Below are 21,476 nucleotides of genomic sequence, written 5' to 3'. Positions count from 1 at the left end.
GGGAGTGAAAATGTGTAATAATTACAATAGAAAGAGATAAACCACTTGCACACTCAGCTCTATTCAAATGACCCCCTTAGGCAGGAAAGCTGCATAAAAGCGTTTGATCTTTGTCTATCCCTTCATAAGCCTATTCCTTTATTAAAAGCAAAACAGAATCAGACCAGGCAAAACAGATATTTTTAATGTATGTACTTTATTGATATTTTTAACAGCATATTATTATGCATAACTGACAGGTAATCACAATAAAAAGGTCTTCACCATCACCATGATCTTTAAACAATATAAAGGTTTGCAGCGAAGCCAACTCGTCTAGTGTCTGATGGAGGAGGGTTGCGGGAGGCGGAATTTAGCCATCTCTACATCCAGGTCTGCAAACGTGAAGGGGGTGTAGTTGTGGTGCTGGATGTTTTTATAAGTGCTGTTGTCAAAAGGCTCATTGGGCTCTGGAGGTGCTGCAGCCTCTGCAAAAGGAGGGGGAGAAAAGGCATGTAAGAAAACAGAGTGTGAAAATAGAGAGCTGGCAAATATTCCTGCTGTTTATGCATTCATTAAAATGAAAAGTTATTCATATTCATACTACTAGGTATCCTCCTTTGTCCTCGTCCTAGTTGTTATTAGGAGTTGATTTAGCTTTTCTGATAAACTACTGAGTGGGAAAAAATTTGACTTGCTCTGTAAACATTTGAGAAGATTTTTTTTAAAGAAACATTTACATATTCACACATGAGACAAAGGTGGTTTATTGTGAGGATTTCCTATGGTGGAAGGCTGCATTACCCCCAACAGCGTGGAGACACACTGGTGTGGAAAGGATCATGTCTGAGGGGAAAGTATGTGAAGGTAAAGTGCTAACAGACTCAAGCCAGCTCAAAGTCGAGAAATAATGATACTGGCATAAAAATGGATTGAGAAACAACAGTAAGTCCAAATCATGGTGTATTGGAGAAAAGGTTTTGGTGTCTTGGATTAAACAAAGGTGCATAATGTTCTTCAAACTATTTTCACATCTAAATCTGTTCGGAAAATCAGGCTGTGACTGTAAAGTTATAAACAACATGTGAGATATTACACAGGTCAGAGAAACACAGTTAAGACACATTTACATGTTTTCATTAATCAACACCATGAACATCCCAAAGGCAATCAGGTAAAGAACTATTTCATGTAGTCTAAAAAAAAGAAAGACATTAAAAAATGGTGAGATTAATGACAAGGTGAGGTGGGTCTTCCAGGAAGGAGAGTTTCACCATTGGTCAGACAAGTGTTGGCAGACAAGTGTACTTAAGGGCTGTAGTTACAGGGATGTTTAGGAAAACATTGGTTGGTGGATGCTTATCAGTTCCACATACAGCACTCTTATGACTGATCTAATAGTTTTTGTTACTGTGTAATCCTGCTTCCTGAAACACTTCCTCTGACACCATCAAATCCCAGCTTGTACTCGTCCGGCTGCTGTAAGGGACACGTCTTCACTGTAACACAATACGGCCATGTGCACTTTAACATTACTGTTAGCAATAACATTACATGGCACGATCAATCCAAACAATGGTATTATTACCTGTAACCATTACCATTAACTCAGAGAACTTTAAACCAAGTTTCATATGAGCAAATGACAAGAATGCGTCAAAATTAACAACATATCAAAGAGACTCAAATATGAAGAGAAATACTCTGGGTGTGAAGATGGATTTTGCAACTGCGGGGAGGCTAAGCGAGAAAGACTTAAAAAGGTTAAAGATACGTGGTCGATTCCTGACACAGAAAAAGGCGGGGAGAAAGTAGAAGCAAAGTGAAGGATTGTCACAGGTTTGCTACAGCCACTTCTACTTGATTATACGTGGTCAACATAGTCATGCTGGTCGAAGACAGAAAAGTCTATATTTCAATTAGAAAAAAAGCAAGCAAAGGTAATAATTAAATGCACCAAAAGCCCAGCAAGCATACTACACATGCACTGCATCCACCCCATGCTTAACCAGCCAAACTGAATGCCACGGCCATGGGAGGTTAGCTGGGAGAGTGATGAAACAAGCAAAAGAAGAATCTGTGGAGGCAACAGCACCTACTGTATGTGAGGGAGTTAACACCTGATAGCAGTACATTACGCTGAATGTTTTGTGAAAGATAGAGATAAGTAATGTCATCTGTATGGCTCACAGATCCACAGAGAGGAAAGAGAAGTAAAGATTTGGGGAGTTGTAGTGTGTACCCTCAGATGCTTCAAGTGGGGCCTCGGCCTGCAGCTCCTCTCCTGCAGCTTCAGCTATGACTGCAGCTGTGTCCACCAGATCTTCTGGGCTCTCCTCAGGGACAGAACCTCCAGCTGCAGCCTCAGCAGCCACTTCAGTGGGGGCAGCTTCAGCTTCTACAGGCCCTGCAGCATCTCCTGCAGGGGCAGCATCTCCTGCAGGGGCAGCTTCAGCTACAACTGCAGCCGGGTCCACCAGCTCATCTGTGCCCTGCACAGGCTCAGTGTCTTCAACTGCAGCTTCTGCAGGGGAGGCTTGAGCTAAAACTGGAGCTGGGTCCACCAGCTCCTCAGGGGCAGAAGATTCTGCTCCAGCCTCAGCGGGGGCAGCTTGAGCTATGGCAGGGGCCGGGTCCACCAGGTCCTTGGTGCTCTTCACAAGGGCAGAAACTTCAGCTACAGCCTCAGCAGCCACTTCGCTGGGGGCAACTTCAGTTTCTACAGACTCTGCAGCAGCCTCTACAGGATCAGCTTCAGTAGCTTTTACAAGAGCTTCGGCAGCTTCTGCAGGATATTCAGCAGGTGGGGGCTCTGTGGCATATACACGAACATCTGTTTGGGCTTTTTCTGAAGTTGAAGCTTCAATCACAACTTCGGCTGAAGTTTGTACCTGGTCATTTTTTATTAATTCTGGAGCGGGTTCCACTTTAGCTGAAACTTCTGGGCTGGTCACAGTGTCCCCGGTGGCAGTGCAGATCTCAGGAGCTGGGTCTACCAACTCCTCAGAGCTAAAACTGGGTGCCTCGATGGTGGCTGGAGCTTGAGCAGCTTCTGCTGCCGCTGCTGAACAGGCAGGAGTAGCTTCAGGTTCTGGGGGAACTTCCTTCTTCACTTCATTTGTGCCACCCTTTACATCTGATGCAACCTCCTGGACTTCTGCTCTTTGTTGCACACTGGAATATGACACTTCTGGCAGGGAGGTCTTGGTTTCAGCTTTTTCTAAATTCTTGTCCTCAGAGTCAGAGTCCGAGTCAGAGTCGCTGGATGATGAGGAGGATGATGATGATCCATCAGCTGCAGGATCAAGCGGCTCAGAGAAGGCTGTGGCAACTGCGTCTGCATCGTCTGTAGTGGAGGCTGCTGTGTTGATGATAACCTGAGCAGCAGCTACAGCTGTTTCTGCAGCTGCAATGGGGCTCGCCACAGATTCAGTTGCACCTACACCCTGTGTTAGGAAAACTCCAGGCTCTGAAAGTCTAACTGGAAAGGTCACAGCTGTCTTGTAGGCTAGCAAGGTTGCTCTCTCATCTTGAACCTCTGCTGCTGAGGAAATTGTAAATAGGATAGGAGTGGTTGAATAAGAAAACATTTGCAGTAAATTGTTATGACTTCCACAGTGAATCTAAGTTCACTTGATCCTATACCCATTTATGCTTTCCTAGAAATGTCCAAATAAAAGAAAGAATTACAACACAATATTAACATATCAAAATACAATAACTTAAGATGGTTTGTACTGTACACTACGTATACACAAAATTAGACACAATCAGCATCAGAAGCTACTAAGAATTACATTTTAACAGTGAATTACTCAGAATTGAATGTATACAGGTACATTTCCTGCACTGTCAAAAAAAACAAGTTACACGTTAAGGTTTAAAATCAGAATAACTTTATCATAAATTATAGATGTGTACGTAATATAAAAGAAAAAAAAGGAAAAAGATAATTAGTACACAATAGCAATGAGCCAGGAAAACTTTAAACCTTGAATTTCAACATTTCTAAAATGATCAGATGTATAGGGCCTTACTCTTGCCTGCAGCCTCTCCCCTCTCAGCTGACTGTGGGGGCCTCTCTGCTGACTGAGGGGGCCCTTCAGCCCGGGAGCAGAACAGAGCAGCTGGGCGGCTCCTCAGGATGCACCAGCTCTCCTGGTGGAGACACTGCGGAAAAGCAAACACACAGACAGTTGCATTTAACATCGAAATAGCAGCAAAGACAGAACACGGACTGTAACCCTTTATCAAATGTTTTTCTTCCAAAAAAAGCTAAGGTAAAGGTAACATCATTGTATTGTGGGTATGTTTTGTATTTGTAATTTTAGCCAACAACAGATTATTTTAAACATGATAAAAGTATAGCACATCGTACAGGTCACATATAGGATTAGCAGCCGCTGCTAGCCTAGATGGCGCTCATGATATTAAACACTTAACAGAATGTCAAATACCATGAAATGTCATAAACAGGAAAATATATACATTCGTAACGTAGCATTTGGTATTTTGACATGCAATTATTTATGTCATGCGGTTTTAAGTTATGTAGCCATATCACTGTGTGTACACAGAAAAGTAGCCAACTCCATTCTCGATGGGAAAAAGGGCGTGTGTTAAAGCTCCGTGATGGCCTCTTCCATCCGGTAGTTTCGAGTTTTCGCTTTAATAACAGTTTTATTTTGAAGCAGTCATAATATAGTTATGGTAAACGCGTCTCTGGTAGCTCGGGTGTGTGGTTAAGGTTAGAGAAAATGCTTTGCCCTTTTCCCGCTGCAGCTACAAGAAGCCGTGGGGTCAGTGCTAGGGAGACCCGAGACGAGTCGTGTATTTGGGTCCACTGCGACGGAGTAACTGTGACTGAACCCTGCTCAGAGTGCTATTCAAACAGACTACATGCAGACAGCTGGGAGAACATTCAACCATTATTACCTTCAGGGAACCCAGTCGCCCTAACCGCAGCAAGGAGGTCGCCATTTTGTGTTCACAATGTTATGCTCCGGCCGGAAACTGTTAGTAACCCCAACAGTTCCGCTTCCACAATGATAAGGGTGATATCAAGTATACTACGTCATCGAGTGGCGCCACTCGATGACGTAGGCCCAATCCCAAACCACTCCCTCGTACCTACCCCTCCGAGACGGAGTGAACTCCGTCTGTAGCCACACTCGCAGCTCAACGAGGCTCCCTCCTGTCAGGTGGAGGGTCGGAGTAAATACAGCAGCAAGCTTTGGGACGGACTCCCCTCTCTCCGGCAGAGACAGGAAATGCCGTAACTGTATGTAACAACGGTTTCAAATCAGCATCTCTTTGACAAAAAATGTAAATTAATAGCTCAAATAAAACTCCAAACATCTTTAATTGTGTTACTTTTTTGTAAAGCTCTTTTAGTTTTAAACCTGATGTTTATAAGTTTCTTAGTTTTTGCAACAGTCTGTAAATATACACAACTTTATAATAAAATACACACATTTACCTTGTACAAGACTAAACACAGGTATGATCCTAAGTTAAAAACATATGAGGTTATCATGAGGTTGCAGTTTATCAGTGGATGTTTGCTGGAACTACTTGTAAACAGCGTGTTTCCTGACGGACACACACAGCGTGACTCCGGTCAGGTAGAGACCGGTCTCAAGTCAGCACCGCTGCAGACTCGCTGTTTGAGGGCTTGATAGCCCACTCCCCCTCCACACCGCTCCTCACTCGTTGGTTTGGAACAGCCCTCAATATGGCGGACCCTCCGCATGAACGCGCAAACGGAGGGGTAGGGTGTAGGGGGCTGTTTGGGAATGGGCCTCAGTATACTAGAAATAATAGGCTTGTTTGAGACGAGCTGCGGCTCGCCTCGAAAGTAGACGAGAATAGCCGATCGCAGCCAGGGGAGGTCTCAAAAAGCTCGCCTGAAGTCGGACAGCTCGGGTTGCGTTCCGATAATCCAAAAATCAGCTCCTAACTTCTAACCCTATCGTCTATTCCTTGACCTCTGAGTGAAACGTCACAGGGTTAAGGGATAATGGATAGGAGAATTCAAAGGATTTAGGAGAAGAGACTGCGGTACTTTAGAGAATCCGACTGCACTTTCACTATCCGACGTGTTTATGATGCGCCAGCGGACGTCATTTTGTGCGTCTGCTGCTGTGGGGAAACTATGGAAACTACAGTTTTCTATACAGAGCACTTGCACAGTAAGAGAAAGGGAGGTCCAGTGGTTCCTAAGCTAAAGGAGGTTATAAAGGAAGTTTGAAACCTCCTTTCCTATCATTGAGGCCCATTCCCAAACCGCCCCCTACACCCTACCCCTCCGTTTGGGCGTTCACGCGGAGGGTCTGCCATATTGAGGGCTGTTCCAAACCAATGAGTGTGGAGCGGTGTGGAGGGGGAGTGGGCTATCAAGCCCTCAAACAGCGAGTCTGCAGCGGTACTGACTTCAGACCGGTCTCTACCTGACCGGAGTCACGCTGTGTGTGTCCGTCAGGAAACACGCTGTTTACAAGTAGTTCCAGCAAACATACACTGATAAACTGCGATGTTAACAACCTCATGATAACCTCATAATGTTTTAACTTAGGATCATACCTGTGTTTAGTCTAGTAAAAGGTAAATGTGTGCATTTTATTATAAAGTTGTGTATATTTACAGACTGTTGCAAAAACTAAGAAGCTTATAAACATCAGGTTTAAAACTAAAAGAGCTTTACAAAAAAGTAACACAGTGAAATATGTTTGGAGTTTTATTTGAGTTATTAATTTACATTTTTTGTCAGAGATGCTGATTTGAAACCGGCGTTTCCTGTTTCTGCCGGAGAGAGGGGAGGCCCTCCCAAAGCTTGCCGCTGTATTTACTCCCTCCACCTGACAGGAGGGAACCTCGTTGAGCTGCGAGTGTATGGGCTCAGAACAGTCTCATAATACACACATGCACACAGAAGGATTCACACTTGTATTTCATGATCCGCAAAAGGATTCACACTTGTATTTCCGGATCCACACTTGTGTTTTTAAATGCACACACAAATGTGTTCCGTTTCATATATATGTAAATAAAATCCAAACGCAGAAAAAAGTTTTACATGTGTATTTTTGATCCATACATATTTGTTTTCCGTTTAAAAGCCCTGAACCTGCAAACACAAACCGCTTTCTGTGCATGGATCACTGTGCCTTCGTGTGTGGGTTTTTTGAGACTCCCCAGCCGATTCGTACTTGTAATTTCTCTCATCTATAACCAATCAGACGTCTCCTCCAGTCTAAGCCAATCACATGAGCGCACCCCCACGAGGGTATGATTTATTGCGTTCATGACACTTCATATACGCATTTTGCGCTGTCCTGTCAACTCGCTAAACAGAGGGCGGAGCATCAGGTGATCATGCAGAGCTGCGTGTCTCCGTCAGACTCAGCAGCTGATCTCTCTCTTGCGTCCGGTTACACTTCACTCGGGTTTATTTCCATATCGATCAGATCCAGCTCTCCTGTTAATAATGACCGGCGGGGCTCTCCCCGTTGGCAGTTCACTGTCTAGCACTGGTTTCGTAGTGCACTGATCGATTAGGCTAAGCTAACCTGTAGCTCAGTGACCACCAACTGGCGGCCCGCGGGCCACATCCGGCCCGCCAGACATTCTCATCCGGCCCGCACGACAGGGGTGACTGTGGCGTTGGCGGAGTGGTTACTGCGTTCGGCCCCCACCCATTTTTTTTTTTACAACGTCCCGTGAGTAAGGTGCAGTACCGGAGTCCAACAGAGAGGCAGCAGCTGCGGGACAGTAGACGGCGTACTGCGAAACCTTCCCTGCCTTGAAGAAGAAGTGATCCTTCGTTGTGAAGAGTCTGGTTAATAGAGAACCGCAGTGACGCGTCGTAAAACCCGGAAGTAAGTTAGCATTTTTAGCACTTCCGGTTCCTTCCTCAAAAAGCAATGCATTTTTTCCATAGGGTTTTGGAAAATAGCTCGAAATAAGGTCTGTGGTTGACACAAATTTAAGAGATAAATCACGTTTTGTTCTACGACATTAAATACATCAGCAGTGACCCCACTGGGGATTTTTGAAGAGTTTACGTGTCTGAAAAACGATGGTTGTTACCGAGTGGCTGAATAGGACTACAGAAATTGTCGAGGCCATTTTAAGTCATTACGCCGAACACGTAAACACTCCCGCTAAGTTTGTTTTCCCCTGTGTTCTTCTTGAAAGCAAGTACCTGCATATCTTTAGTATCTGTATATCTATATCTGACCATTAGAATCTGCATTTTTGAAATTGTCGTTTTTAACACCGTAGTTTTACAAATTATAGAATAATTAATTACCAGTGTTTTCCAATTTTACTCTGCAGTTCGTTTCGTTAGCTAACGTTAGCTAAAGCTAGCGCTACTAGTTAGCTACGCAATGGTTTGTTGCTTTGCTCCGGGTTGCAGCCACAGGTCTTCGCATGAAACGTGCTTGTTCTATCGTTTCCCGGCCGATGTTTTCCAAAGGGGAGTCTGGATTCGTGTCATGAGGTAAGCTGACGTTACATTTTTGTCCATGTCACGGTGAAATGTAAATGATGGGTAGTGACTGTATCGCCGTTTTAGAGAGGGCGCTGCTGAAAAGACCGCAACATAAGTAAAGATAATGAATACATCCTATTAAAACCTGCGTGGCTTATATGATAAGTCTAATTAGGAAAAGCAGCATAACGTTTCACCATGTAACTAAAGATTGTAGTCAGGGAAATCAGTTTGACATATTGAACTAATAACAAATCACCTCTGGCTGGCAGAGAACTCTCGGCTCCATAGCTTCTCTTGGACGTGAAATCACATGTACATTTTACATTTATATTCAATTTAATATTCCATCCCTCACATACTTTTGTATATATAATAACTTATATTTTGTTTTTCTTGTTATGCTGCTGCAACACAAACATTTCCCAAATTGGGATCAATACAGTAATATCTTATCTTAATTAATTAAGAAATATAACTATTATAATTAGTGTAGCAGCTGACACCTATTTTCAATATGGATTAATCTACCATTTATTTCTTTAGTTCAATTTTCATCTATAAAAATGTCAAAATAGTGAAAATGTTCCCGAGACTTATCGAAGTGCAAGGTTATATCTTTAGATGTTTTGTTTTAGCCTATGTACTATATGTCTTAATGCTCTTATATGTGACGGTGTGACTTCCATGAAACTAATATTTTATATCTTCCCAACAGACGAGCTGACAGGAAACCTAACACTAACAACCACAACATTGCAAAGGCGAGTAAATTTAAATTAAAAAAAAATTCACAATTTTTGTATTTCTTCTTCTTTCTTGCAGTGAGGTGAAGCTGACCTTGCACTTGGTGCCAGTAAGGATGTTCCTCACGCAGGCTGAATGTTTCTCCTTCCTTACTGACACAGAAGCCCTTGATTTGCGGAAGACCCTACCAGACCATCTGGAGATGCCCCCAACAATCCTGATAGGGAGAGCCACAAATCTGACTCATGGACCTGCATCTGGGTTGCAGTGGTGAATGCCTCGACGCCCTCACATTCATTCATAGTCCCCCACTGTACAGACAAAACACCATCAAGGGCCTGTTGTTGCCCTAGCACCCTGGCAATAAAGGAAGCAGTCACACGCTTTGACCTCAGGACAGCTCCAAAGTTGCTGGCAGTCAACCTTCCTTTCCTGAACAAATGCCAGTTTGGGTTGGTTCGCTGACCAGTGGTAGCCACCTGAATTGCCCTCTGTTGCTCCTCAGACAATGCCATGCTTGCCACAATTGCCTCAGGTCCCTGATGCCCAACAGATTTGATAATTTCAGGAACAGTAAGTGTTTCCAAGCTGCAGTGTTCCTCTTCTGGCTCGGGGGAGAGAAGCCAAGAAATTCCTGAAAACCTGCCCCCGAGTCTGTCCCTCAGCCAGTCACGATCTTCGGAGGTAGGCTCTCTTGTCAGTGGGTTAAATTAGTTATTGGTTTCAACAGTCACATTAAAACAGTTACTAAATCAGCCTATTATCACCTAAAGAACATATCTAGGATTAAAAGACTAATGTCACAGCAGGATTTGGAAAAACGTGTCCATGCATTTATCTTCAGTAGACTGGACTACTGCAATGGTGTCTTCACAGGTCTCACTAAAAAATCTATTAGAAAGCTGCAGCTGATTCAGAACACCGCTGCTCGAGTCCTCACTAACAATAAGAAAGAGGATCACATCACTCCTGTTCTGAAGTCTTTACTCTGCTTCTTCACTAACACTAAGAAAGTGGATCACATCACTCCTGTTCTGAAGTCTTTACACTGGCTTCCTGTGTGTCAAAGAATATATTTAAAAATACTGCTGCTGTTTATCAAGCACTGAATGGTTTAGGCCCAAAATACATTTCTGACCTCCTGCTTAATTATGAACCATCCAGATCTCTCAGGTCTTCAGGGACTGGTCAGCTTTCTGTCCCCAGAGTCAGAACTAAACATGGAGAAGCAGCATTCAGTTATTATGCTCCAAATATCTGGAACAAACTCCCAGAAACCTGCAGGTCCGCTGCAACTCTTACTACTTTTAAATCCAGGCTGAAGACTTTTCTTTTTGTCGCTGCTTTTAATTGAACTATCCATATCTTAGACTGCACTGTAACTTTTATCCATGTATTTTTTCTTTGAATGTTTATTTTATTAGCTTTTCTTTTTAATGACTGATTTTAAATGCCATTTTCTTAATGTCTTTCATTTTTTGTAAAGCACTTTGAATTGCCTTGTGTTGAAAAGTGCTATATAAATAAACTTGCCTTGCCTTGCCTAATAAAGATTTCATGTGACACATACAATTGATTTGTTGATGGGAATTAATGTGAATAAATTAACTCTACGTTAACGGTACTCTTGCTATCACTACTCACCGACACTATAAACCTTGTCCCTCATGCTAGCCCTGACAACACCGGTAAGCACACCTTCATCTAGGCTGCACTGTTACGTGTCCTGACTTGTAGTGGTTCTCTCCTCTGTCTACACTCTTCTTGTCATCTTTGTAAAACGATATCAGACTGGTAATTGACACAGCCATGACTTCTAGTTAAATTCAGTGTGGCTAAAATGAAAAGCTCTGTTAAAATATACAAGCATGCGAAAGTCAAATTCAGCTTTATTGTCAAAAATTCTACATGTGTTATACATCCAGAAATATCGAAATATCGTTTCCCACAGTGTGACATGTATACATAAAACAAAACAAAAAGGGCCTAGATAAACGTGGTATACATTAAACAAAACCAAAATGGCCTAGATAACCGGGGTATACAGTTTAAAATGTTAATATATTTAATTTAAAGTGTTCAAAGTGCAGTTTCAGTGCAAGTCAGTTCAAACAATCTTAAGTTGGCGTGACGTTGAAGTCGTGCGACCCTGCTGCTGTAGGCTACTGGCTTGTAGTTCGTTTATAGCATAACGTTAGCATTTATGTTTTGGCGACTAGATTTATGATTCAAAAATTATAAAAGTAGGGTTGGCATGTGGAGATTTTCCAGCTGAACAAAACGTGATCCCTCTCTTAAATGTGTGTCAACCACAGACCTTATTTCGAGCTATTTTCCAAAATCCTATGGAGAATTTGCATTGGTTTTTCAAGAAGGAACCGGAAGAAGGAACCGGAAAAAGTTTACTTCCGGATTTACGACGCGTCACTGCGGTTCTCTATGCGCTCCGCACCACAGCAGTTGCCCCGCTGCGACAGAGTCCAACAGAGAGGCAGGCGCTGCGGGACAGTAGCCTAGAAGCAGGGTTGGGTTGTAACGGAATACATGTAACGGCGTTACGTAATCAGAATACAACAATCAAGTAGGCTAACTGTATTCAGCTGGCGTTACATTTGAAAAACAAGTAATCTGATTACAGTCACTGTCGTAAACCTGAAGTGAATATATTTTGGAATGCTTGGAAAAGTTTCCTCACAAAATGTAATATTCATTACCGGCAGAACTGTGTGCACACTGCACAGCGCTGCAGCATGTCTGAGCCAGAGAGAGATGCAGCGTGTCTGTCAGGCCCCGCCCCCGCACGCAGATGAGAGAGAGAGATCTCTTTTAAAATATATTGAAAGTTAGAAACGGAGATGGTTAGATAAAATGTGCAAGATAACGTTTATGTAGAATTTATTTATTGTCGAAACGATGACATTTCATAACGGGATCAAATAAATGGTCTGCTGCTGCTGAATGCATGGGGCAAGTGACTGGAAAAAGTTTTAAAAGTTATTACATCGTTTCAGATAATAATAATAACTAGAGAATGCAATTCCTGAAGAAATTGCTAGTGGGAATGCTTTATGCTGAAATATAATGTGTAAGAAAAAAGTCAATAATCAGGAATATTTGGATGACTGAATGGTTTCCATATTAATTAATATTAAGTTAAAAAGTAGCATGAAACTCCAAATGTATAAATAATCTTAAAGATGTAAGGCTTTGAATGTAGAATGTTATTCGTAGGAAAAGTTGAAAATGCAAAAATAACTGGTGAAATAGTAACATTTGGCAAATTTTATTTTCAAAAACCAGAACATGGGGGAAAAAAACTATATAAAACGTTTCAAATCAATTACTAACAAATTATAGTTCAACTGTTTAGGGAGAGATTAATTTAGCTAGCAGCCGAGCAGCGTTAGCACAATGCTAACGGGCTAACGCTAAGCTGCTAGCTGTTAGCCCGTTAGCGCAATGCTAACGGGCTAAGACTGGATACACTGCTAAGAAGCTGTTTCCTTTAATGTGTAAATTAATATCAGTTCTCACGCCAATAAACAGTCTATGAACAAACTTAAACGGTGTGTTATACTTTTAAAAAGAGTTCATTTGACATTTTAAACTTCAGGTGTTTATGGATACATGAACTTACTGCTGCTGTGAGGAAATATCTGCCTGAAATTACAATGGGCTTTAATGGAGACATGTTGAACGTTTTTGTCACTTCATGCCCTCAAGAGGCACTTTGTTTAATTATTTTTGCTTCATTATTTGTCATTTTTCAAGCTAAGGGATGTTTTCCTACGTTTGTCATGAAAACTTATGTCTCAGGAATGTAGGGTTTGGGAATTATGGCAGTTTTAAAAATATATATGAAGGCAAATTTCAAACTGTCCTCCACTCTAACTCTGACATCACGCACTCTGCCTTAACGAGCTGCGCAATGTTAAAGTTAAAATGTTAAAAATGTGATGAATTATGGGATGTATCTCTGGAATTATGAAAGTTATGAATGAGAAAAGTAATAGCCATCGATTCCCAACCGAGCTGAACGTTTTGATGTTTGAACGGAGTTTCTACGATGTTCAATGCGGGAGAAGAAGCGCGGCAAAATAAGTCGGCGGAATAATAAACTTTTCATCCATAGAAGAACAGTTAGTTGGAATGCTGTTAACAGCATTCCCACTAAATAATAATGATAATTTATTCTATTTAGGAGCGCATTTCAAAGCACCCAAGGACACCTTACAATTCATAACATATTCAAAGGAAAGGTTTTAAGACAGTACAAAGAATGCAGTCCGGGTGATGTTTTTTATGTGGGGTGCAGATGAGAGGGAGCTGTCCAGAATGACACCAAGATGTTGTGTTTGTGCTCTTGATAAGCCATTAAAACAGTAAAACAAGTGTCTCCTGTGCATCAAAACATACCCATCTGTTATGGAAAAAGAAAGTATTCCAAAAGTAATCTGAATACGTTTAAGACACGTAACTGTAACTGTATTCTGATTACTTTCAGAGCATGTATTCAGTATTCAGTGACTGATTACATTTACAAAGTAACCCTCCCAACCCTGCCTAGAAGTGATCCTTCGTTAGCGTGAAGAGTCTGCTAAGCTTTATGCGGTTCCCCCCCCCGGCCAACAACTTCAAAATTCTGGGCTATATAGAAATCGCTTGCCCGCGATAGTGTCTAAGGCAGTGGTTCTCAACCTTTTTCCACCAAGTACCACCTGAGAAAATAGTTGGCTCTCCAAGTACCACCATATGACCAATGTTAAAATACAGTCTATGCACAGTTCATGCAGGACTCGGAGGCAAATGTATTCATAATACCATTATTTATTGTGCTCTCTCTCTCTCTCTCTCTCTCTCACTCACTCACTCACTCAATCACTCACTCACACACACACCACAAGTGAGAATATAAAGAACAAAATAATAACTTATTCTCACACAACAAATGTCAACTGTACACACATGTCATTTCCTGGACCTAAACCAAAGTGTGAATGTAGGCTTCCTGCAACAACCCATATCGAAACAGAAAATGTCCTATTGGGAATTCAGTTCCAATAATAATGAAGCCTCCAGGAGCAGATGAGCCTAAGGGCTGCTCATCTTCAGTCTGCTGATGTTTGCTATTGCCATTTCTGTGGTGGCAAAGTAAAAAAGAAAAGAAAAAACATAAGAAAAAAGATAACAATTAAGGACAAGTGTGTGCTTTTTCAGCTTTTGACCTTTCTCCATCCTTTGAACAAATGCCTTCTTCCTGAGTCACTTCTCTCCTCCATCACAGCGGCTGTGCATATCACTTTTGTGTTGCTGGCGGAGCTTACGCTTGTACTCGGTTGATGACTGTCCTCCTCCTCATTCACTTGTTCACTTTCGCTGGTAATATTCTCCTCTGTACCTCTCTTCCGAATACCTCCCGTTTTGAGCCACGTTTTTAACATCATTCAGCTTTCTTCTTTCTTTAGCTTGCTTACAACGTTCGCTAATCGTTCACGGGTAGTATGGTCGTCATTAGCAACGCCAGAAATTTTTCGTTTCTAAATCTAAAAATAACAATAGCCTATTAGCAAGCCCGCCTTAATCTGCCATCAGGCCCTGGGGCTGATAGTTTTTGTAGGCCCCCTATTTAAACAACAAATCAAAGTCATTTATAGCCTCGGCAGGCTCTGTGATCGCACTTCTCCACTCTGCTCTACACGCGCCTGGTCCTCTCCTCCATATGAGTGACGTATCAGGCCTCCCTCATGTATTTGTCCGGTTGCCGTTGGCTCCCCTCCACGTAGCAAGTCCTCGTCGTCCTCTCCATCTCCTCCAACAGATAATGTCCCTCCTGTCTGTTTTTCCTTTCCCGCTACTCCATCGCTATCAGAACCAGACGGCCTACTTGTCTCCGAGGCCCCGCGGCCGGCACCGCTACCGCTCGGTACAGAACTCATCTGTCCTTCCTCCTCATCCTGGCCTACAGGTTTAAAATAACCTGTAAGCTTCGGCATTTTTTGTAACAGCTGCTTGTCTCGAAACTCCTTTTCCCTCAACAATTTCCTTTTCCGAGCGCCACTCAAACTTTTTCTTCACTCAATCACTCGCAATTTGAATAAGTCACATGTGAAACATATTCTCATTCTGACGTGTGTGTGTTTGTGTATATTTGCGTTTGTGTGTATTGTGTTTGTTTCCCGAGGAAAACCCTCACGAGAAACACCGGCTGTTGTTATGCCTGCTGTGACGTTAAGTTACTCCGTTCTCCGCTTGTAATTATGCCGTTACAAACTTCAAAGTTGTATTTATCATCTGAGTTTGCCGAAACAAGTTTAATATTCTGAAAGCCAAGACTTTGTTTTTTTTAAATCAGATGAAGACAAACTGTAACGGACCTTGCTGTGTTATCTATGATTACTATACACCTTACATTCATAATTTCAGTGGAGGGAGGGGGGCGGCGCTGTGGAACAGCAGAGTGGCGAGGGAGAGCTGTCGTCTTCCCTTTACAAGCTTCAAAAATGTATTTATCGTGTGATTTTGGAAATGAAAGTTTCATATTCTGAAAGCCAAGACTTTGTTTATTTAACTATTTTTTTGAAAACACCCGAAATAAAAAATAAAAAAAATTGAATTTTTTTTTTTTTTTTTTTGTAATTGGCTCATGATAGGCCCCCGATCTCCGTAGGCCCCTGGGCTTCAGCCCAGGTCAGCCCGTGCATTAAGGCGGCCCTGCCTATTAGAACTAATTTAAACCACAGTTTCAATTATCTCAAGTTTATTTTCATTCGTTGTAGTATTTTGATAGTATGATTTATTTTGTAATTAATGTTATTCAATCAAGCCTCAAACTGATGGCACTTGTCCCTATAGCCTGTTTTAAATTGAAGTTGTCTGAGGTCCTTACCATCAGCTGCTGTTGCAGTAATAAGTAGTGTACCTTAATGCCCCAAATGTGCACAATGTAGTGACTGCTTTTTGTCTTTTTGTTTACTTAGTTGTGTGTCCTGTATTTTATATGTCTGTGTTATGTGTAAAGGTTAAATGTGGGGTAGGTAAGTTTGAGAAACTGGCTCGAGATACACTTTTTGTTACATTCCATGGAATGCTCTTAACATCCCGATAGCAATGAATATCTGAAGTGTTTTGACAATACATAAAAAATGATCTGTGGAAGCCGTACTACTGTAAAAAGCACGACCAATCATCTGAGCCGGCCCGGCTAAAATAACTGGATGGCCTACCTGCCTGTCAGCCTTCCATCTGTGCACAAACTTATCTTGTGCCCTCATTGGTCATGTGCACATTTGTGTGTGTTGGAGGAGGGGCTCTGTAGGGAAGTGGCAGATTTTTTCCGGTTGCGTATTTTCAAATTCTTGCGCACTCAAGCTGGTTTCTCCAAAATTACCTACCCCACCTTTAAAGGGGACCTATCACGCAAAATGCACCTTTGTACATCTTTTATACATGAATATGTGTCCTCGTTGTGTCAGGGAACTCACCAAGTGTCAGAAAACACAACCCTCCCTCTTTTCCTCCATACCCAAAATCTCTAAAAACGGGATCTGATATAGATCTCGCATTGAGATTTTATCTCAATGCTTTTTATCTGGTTAAATAAAGGTTAAATAAAAAAAATGAAAAAGACTGTTACAGATTTGAAAATAGTCTGACGTCAGTGACAAGGAGCTCCGCCTATATGGCCAACTCTCCACTAATCATGGGAATGAGAGGTTGCCGTGGCATGGTAACAGCATGGTAACATGACGCTCGTAACTTGGCCCCTTCCTTTGCAGGGGGGCGTGGTCAGCTGCAGCCAAAGACAGGGTGGAGGAGAGGAAATTAGAGCGAAATGAGGCATGGCTAAAATGCATGATCTGTTTGATATTTTGAAAAAGAAAACTTATAAATATACCTTATATAGGTATGGCCCTACAATATATTATTCAAATATAGCATGATAGGTCTCCTTTAAGTAAAAAAAAAAAAAAAAAAAATGTAATATATATATTTTTTAATATTTGTTATATGTCAGATTCCTCCACGTACCACTAGCGGGAGCTGGCGTACCACCAGTGGTACGCGTACCACAGGTTGAGAACCACTGGTCTAATGGATACATTTTGGCCCTTGGACAAATGTAGTTGGTGATCCCTGCCGTAGCTGCTCCCTCCACACTCACAAAAACTTCAAACAGACATAAATAAAGCAGCTGTATTCGCCATACAGGAAACACACATTTAAAACGGTTTTGACTGCCGTTTTTGTGTACACACAAGCATTCATCAATGGTTCGGAAAGTGGCGCTGTACCTTAATAATATAAAGGCTTGTATTTGCGTGCATTTCCTGTTCGGAAAGTGGCAATGTACTGAGAGTGGAGGTGTCCCGATATTAGCGCCTGCAGGTCCATGGACCTGTCAGCTCCGGACGGCACAAAATGCGTTCATGAAGCGCTACGTCATGATCGCAATAAATCTACCATCGTGGGGGCGCGCTCATGTGATTGGCGAGACATCTGATTGGCTATAGATAGAAGAAATTAGAAGTACAAATCGGCTGACCGTCAGGAGAGTCTCAAAAAACCCACACACGAATGCACAGCGATCCATGCAAAGAAAGTGGGTTGTGTTTGCAGGTTCAGAGGTTTTAAACGGAAAACAAATATGTGTGGATCAAAAATACACATTTAAAACTTTTTTCTGTATTTGGATTTTATTTACATGTATATGAAACGGAACACATTGTGTGTGCATTGAAAAACACAAGTGTGGATCCGGAAATACAAGTGTGAATCCTTTTGCGGATCATGAAATACGAGTGTGAATCCTTCTGTGTGCATGTGTGTATTATGAGACTGTTCTGAGCCCATACGAGTGTGGCTACAGACGGAGTTCACTCCGTCACGGAGGGGTAGGGTCGAGGCGAGGGAGTGGTTTGGGATTGGGCCGTAGAGAATTCGAACGGCACTTATCATGGCTGCCACTGAGGGACTTCTGGGTAATTTCACTCGGTTAGGAAGGTTCCTAAGCTAAATGGACTATTCAACTTCAGCCCTGGATTGCGTTCCAATAGTCCATTTAGCTTATAACCTTCCTAACCAAGTGAAATGACCCGGAAGTACGTCAGTGGCGTCTAGCTGTGGCCGCGGACAGTACACGACACGACAAGCCCATCTGGCACGACACTACGGTGGCTGAGAAGGGTCTAGCTAGCTCATGGATGCGAACGCGGACGAGAAGCCCCTCACTGCAGTGCGCAGTGCCTCAATGAGCTTGATGTGGGCGGGAGCTCAACGTAGGCGGAGCTTCACAGATGACGCGTTGCATCCTGTTTCCCGGGTAGCAGTTCTCTTCCCTTTCTTCAATCTAACCCTTCCCCACATCCTAACCCTAACCACTCCCTACCTTTTTACCTAATCCTAATCTTCCTTCCTCCCTCCCAAACCTAAACCCCAAACCCTCTCCTCCTGTCGTGTAGTGTCGTCAATTCGCTTTTAACGGTAGTGCCTCTCAGCCACCGTAGTGTCGTGTCATGTAGTGTCCGCGGCCGCAGCTAGACCATGGCCCTTTCTAATTTCGTCAAATCCCCCTCCTCGACCCCTCGACTCCTCTGTCCTCAGTTATGGCTAGAAAGGATCCGTCTTGTGTAAAACTCTCGCGAGAGTTTGGCTGAATGTCACGTGGCTGAATGTTTACGTTTGGCAGGCAGCCTTTCAGTTACAATCGTTAACATCAGTGGGCCACAGCAAATGATGATGAGAAGCGAAACTATCTATTAATTATGTCAATGACAGGGAGTGTGATTGTTGAAATAGGGTGTTAGCGGTCTTGCTGGTGTTCAAAGAAGAATGACAACACTGTAGATCACCAACACTATGGTTTATTTTTTATTCACAGGCAAGTCAACGTTGTCGCAGTAAAAGTCCCAAGATAGCTCCTGGTGCAATAAAATGTTCCCTTGCAGTGTTTTACTATTATGTCTGATGTTTCTCTATTAATATTGCTGCTGCATTAATGTGTATGTTGCATCATGTTACTGCTGTAGTTGTGTTTCCGAGCCGCTCCGATTACAACGAGAGTTACAACGAGAACGTGACGTCATATTTACACTAGACGGATCCTTTCTAGCCATAACCTCTGTCCTCCGGTAGTGACCCGGAAATGAATTTCAGCACGCCATGTTGAAGGGAATCTAATTTCTCTAAATGCACTTCGAGGACCGAGGATCGAGCGTCGAGGAGGCTCTCCGGAGGAGCTATAACCGAGGATAAACTGATGGGTCCTCCACGGTCCTTCGCGTCTCCTTCGCGGATGCATTTCCGGGAACGTTGGGTATAAAATAGGCGTGACACACCGCTGGAATCAATCCAAAACCATGGCGGGAGCAATGCACAAATGTAAGTGTTGATAATGATACGTTGCATTAGTTATTTAAGAAGTGAAATGCGCAATCCAACTCCGCCCGTCTGTATGCAGTTAGAGCCCTCTAACCGCATTCCTTATTGACATTTCACCTGATATTCTTTATGTTTTTATCCACATTTTAACTACACCCAATCCTGCTACAGCATGCCATGATGTTTAAAAGTGCAAACGTTAATTTTTTTACGAATCAACCAGAACTTTGTTTAGCATTCAGCACCGGCATTTGGTTTGGGCTATGTTGTACACTAGAATCCATCACTCATTACAGTCTGTAAATCTTCCAACAGTTTTAAGCTACACCTTTTACTTTGTCTTTTCAAAGGGACAGAGCAAGACACTCTGACCCTCATCAAAGTGAGGGTCGAGAACGATAACCTTTTTACTGGCCGAAGGCACACTGCCAAGAAAGCCTGGGAGTGAGTGACATTTTCCTGGATTGGGAACATAATAGATCCGTATTTTAAGGCCATGCATGAGGCCATCGGTGGGAGGCCATCCATCGACCCTCCCACCCTGATGGACTCGGCCACTGCTGCTGTGGCTTCTGGCAGTGGCTCAACACCCACTGAGGCTGTCCAGAGCCAGGCCACAGTGGAGGATGAGGAGGCCACAGAGTCTGGCTCGGACAGCCAGGAGTGTGTTGAGCCATCCAACTCTGCCGGTCCCCCTCCCCGAAAAAAAAGAAAAAGCGCTTTGCTACAGTTCCTGGAGGCAGAGGCGGACAAGGAGGAGGACCGCTTCAACCGCCAGCAGGCAGCCTCGGAGGAAGCCTCCGCCAAATTCCTCAAGCTCTTCGAGGAACTAGTTAGGAAGGAATAGTGTCTTTTTTTTCTCTACTTTGGATGTGTTCATTTATTCTTTATTTATATATGTTACAACATTTAGAAAACATATTTAAGTTTGACCTTAACTCTTGTGTGGTGTGTGTTCATATTTCTGTTATTCAGCCAGTGTTCGTGGGTCTGGTGGACCCGAACACCTGTATTTAATATAAATGTGTGTGGGGGTTTCTTCACAGAAAATTCAATTCAAATCCTTTATTTATCCAGGTGAAATCCCATTGAGATCATTGATCTCTTTTTCAGGGGAGACATGCAGAGCCAAGGCCATTGAGTGTGTCGTGGCTTCCTTCCTTGTATTTCCATCGAGCCACTAGACGCCTTAAACAGACAGTTCTAACTCTTTTCTTTCCTTAAATTACTCACAGTTTGAAGTGTTGCTTGGCCTCCGATGGTTAAGAAGATGTTGCGATGTGTTTGCTCAAAATAACATAACAAACATTTGCACATGCAACAAAGAATATAGGCCTTTACAATATTCAAAAGAAATAGGCAAAACTCAAAGTAAAATAACATAACAACTTAGGTAATCTTTCCGTCTTGATAATGCTTATAACTTAAAGGGTACTTGTACGTTAAGAGTACGGTATGTTACGGTAAGATAAGATAAGTACGGTTAAAAACTGTTCCTCGACGGCGTCTCTCAACAGGTTGCCCATCACTGTGGCTTTAGCACCGGCGCCGTGGGAATTGTAGTCCTTTTATAGTGCGTTGACTACAGACGTCACAATTAGGTGGCCTTTCTTATCAAATCAAAATACTGGCTCTAACAGAGTGAGTTAGAGAAAATAAATTATCAATTTTCTTTAGAAAAATTATAAACGGGTCCCACAGACCCGAACACCATACAAGGGTTTAAAAAGCCAACGTTTTTAAAGTCTTTTTGCAACCCAAGGCATAACTGTCTATAGTCATACAGAAAGTCATGGCCACTGATTTCCGCTTTTTAAATCTCCACCTCAAATTATTCTGCGCATAAACCGTGTGTAAAGTATCCAAAAATGCAATATCA

The 21,476-nt window shown here is 42.6% G+C and overlaps 2 protein-coding genes across 4 annotated transcripts; one reads left to right on the top strand and one right to left on the bottom strand.

Moving 5' to 3' along the window:
• Positions 1-177: 177 nt before the first annotated feature.
• On the bottom strand, positions 178-5,071 carry ndufv3 (NADH:ubiquinone oxidoreductase subunit V3). Of its 2 annotated transcripts, none has more exons than XM_079662690.1 (4): positions 4,915-5,071; positions 4,017-4,149; positions 2,222-3,523; positions 178-467 (listed from the first exon to the last, which is right to left on the bottom strand). In XM_079662690.1, the coding sequence occupies exons 1-4, from the start codon at positions 4,957-4,959 to the stop codon at positions 316-318; spliced, it is 1,632 nt and encodes a 543-aa protein (XP_079518816.1). In that variant the 5' UTR covers positions 4,960-5,071; the 3' UTR covers positions 178-315. The 2 variants fall into 2 exon arrangements, with proteins under 2 accessions (XP_079518816.1, XP_079518817.1); XM_079662691.1 differs by having other exon boundaries at positions 2,222-3,520.
• Positions 5,072-18,411: 13,340 nt separating this feature from the next.
• Positions 18,412-20,652, top strand: LOC307028005 (uncharacterized protein). Of its 2 annotated transcripts, none has more exons than XM_079662705.1 (2): positions 18,412-19,597; positions 19,954-20,652. In XM_079662705.1, exon 2 carries the CDS (start codon positions 20,094-20,096, stop codon positions 20,442-20,444), a length of 351 nt encoding a protein of 116 aa, XP_079518831.1. In that variant the 5' UTR covers positions 18,412-19,597; positions 19,954-20,093; the 3' UTR covers positions 20,445-20,652. The 2 variants fall into 2 exon arrangements, with proteins under 2 accessions (XP_079518831.1, XP_079518830.1); XM_079662704.1 differs by having other exon boundaries at positions 19,948-20,652.
• Positions 20,653-21,476: the final 824 nt, after the last annotated feature.

Source organism: Notothenia rossii (assembly GCF_949606895.1).
Source record: "Notothenia rossii genome assembly, chromosome: 2".
Taxonomy (NCBI): Eukaryota; Metazoa; Chordata; class Actinopteri; order Perciformes; family Nototheniidae; genus Notothenia; species Notothenia rossii.
This window is presented reverse-complemented; position numbering and strand designations above follow the sequence as displayed.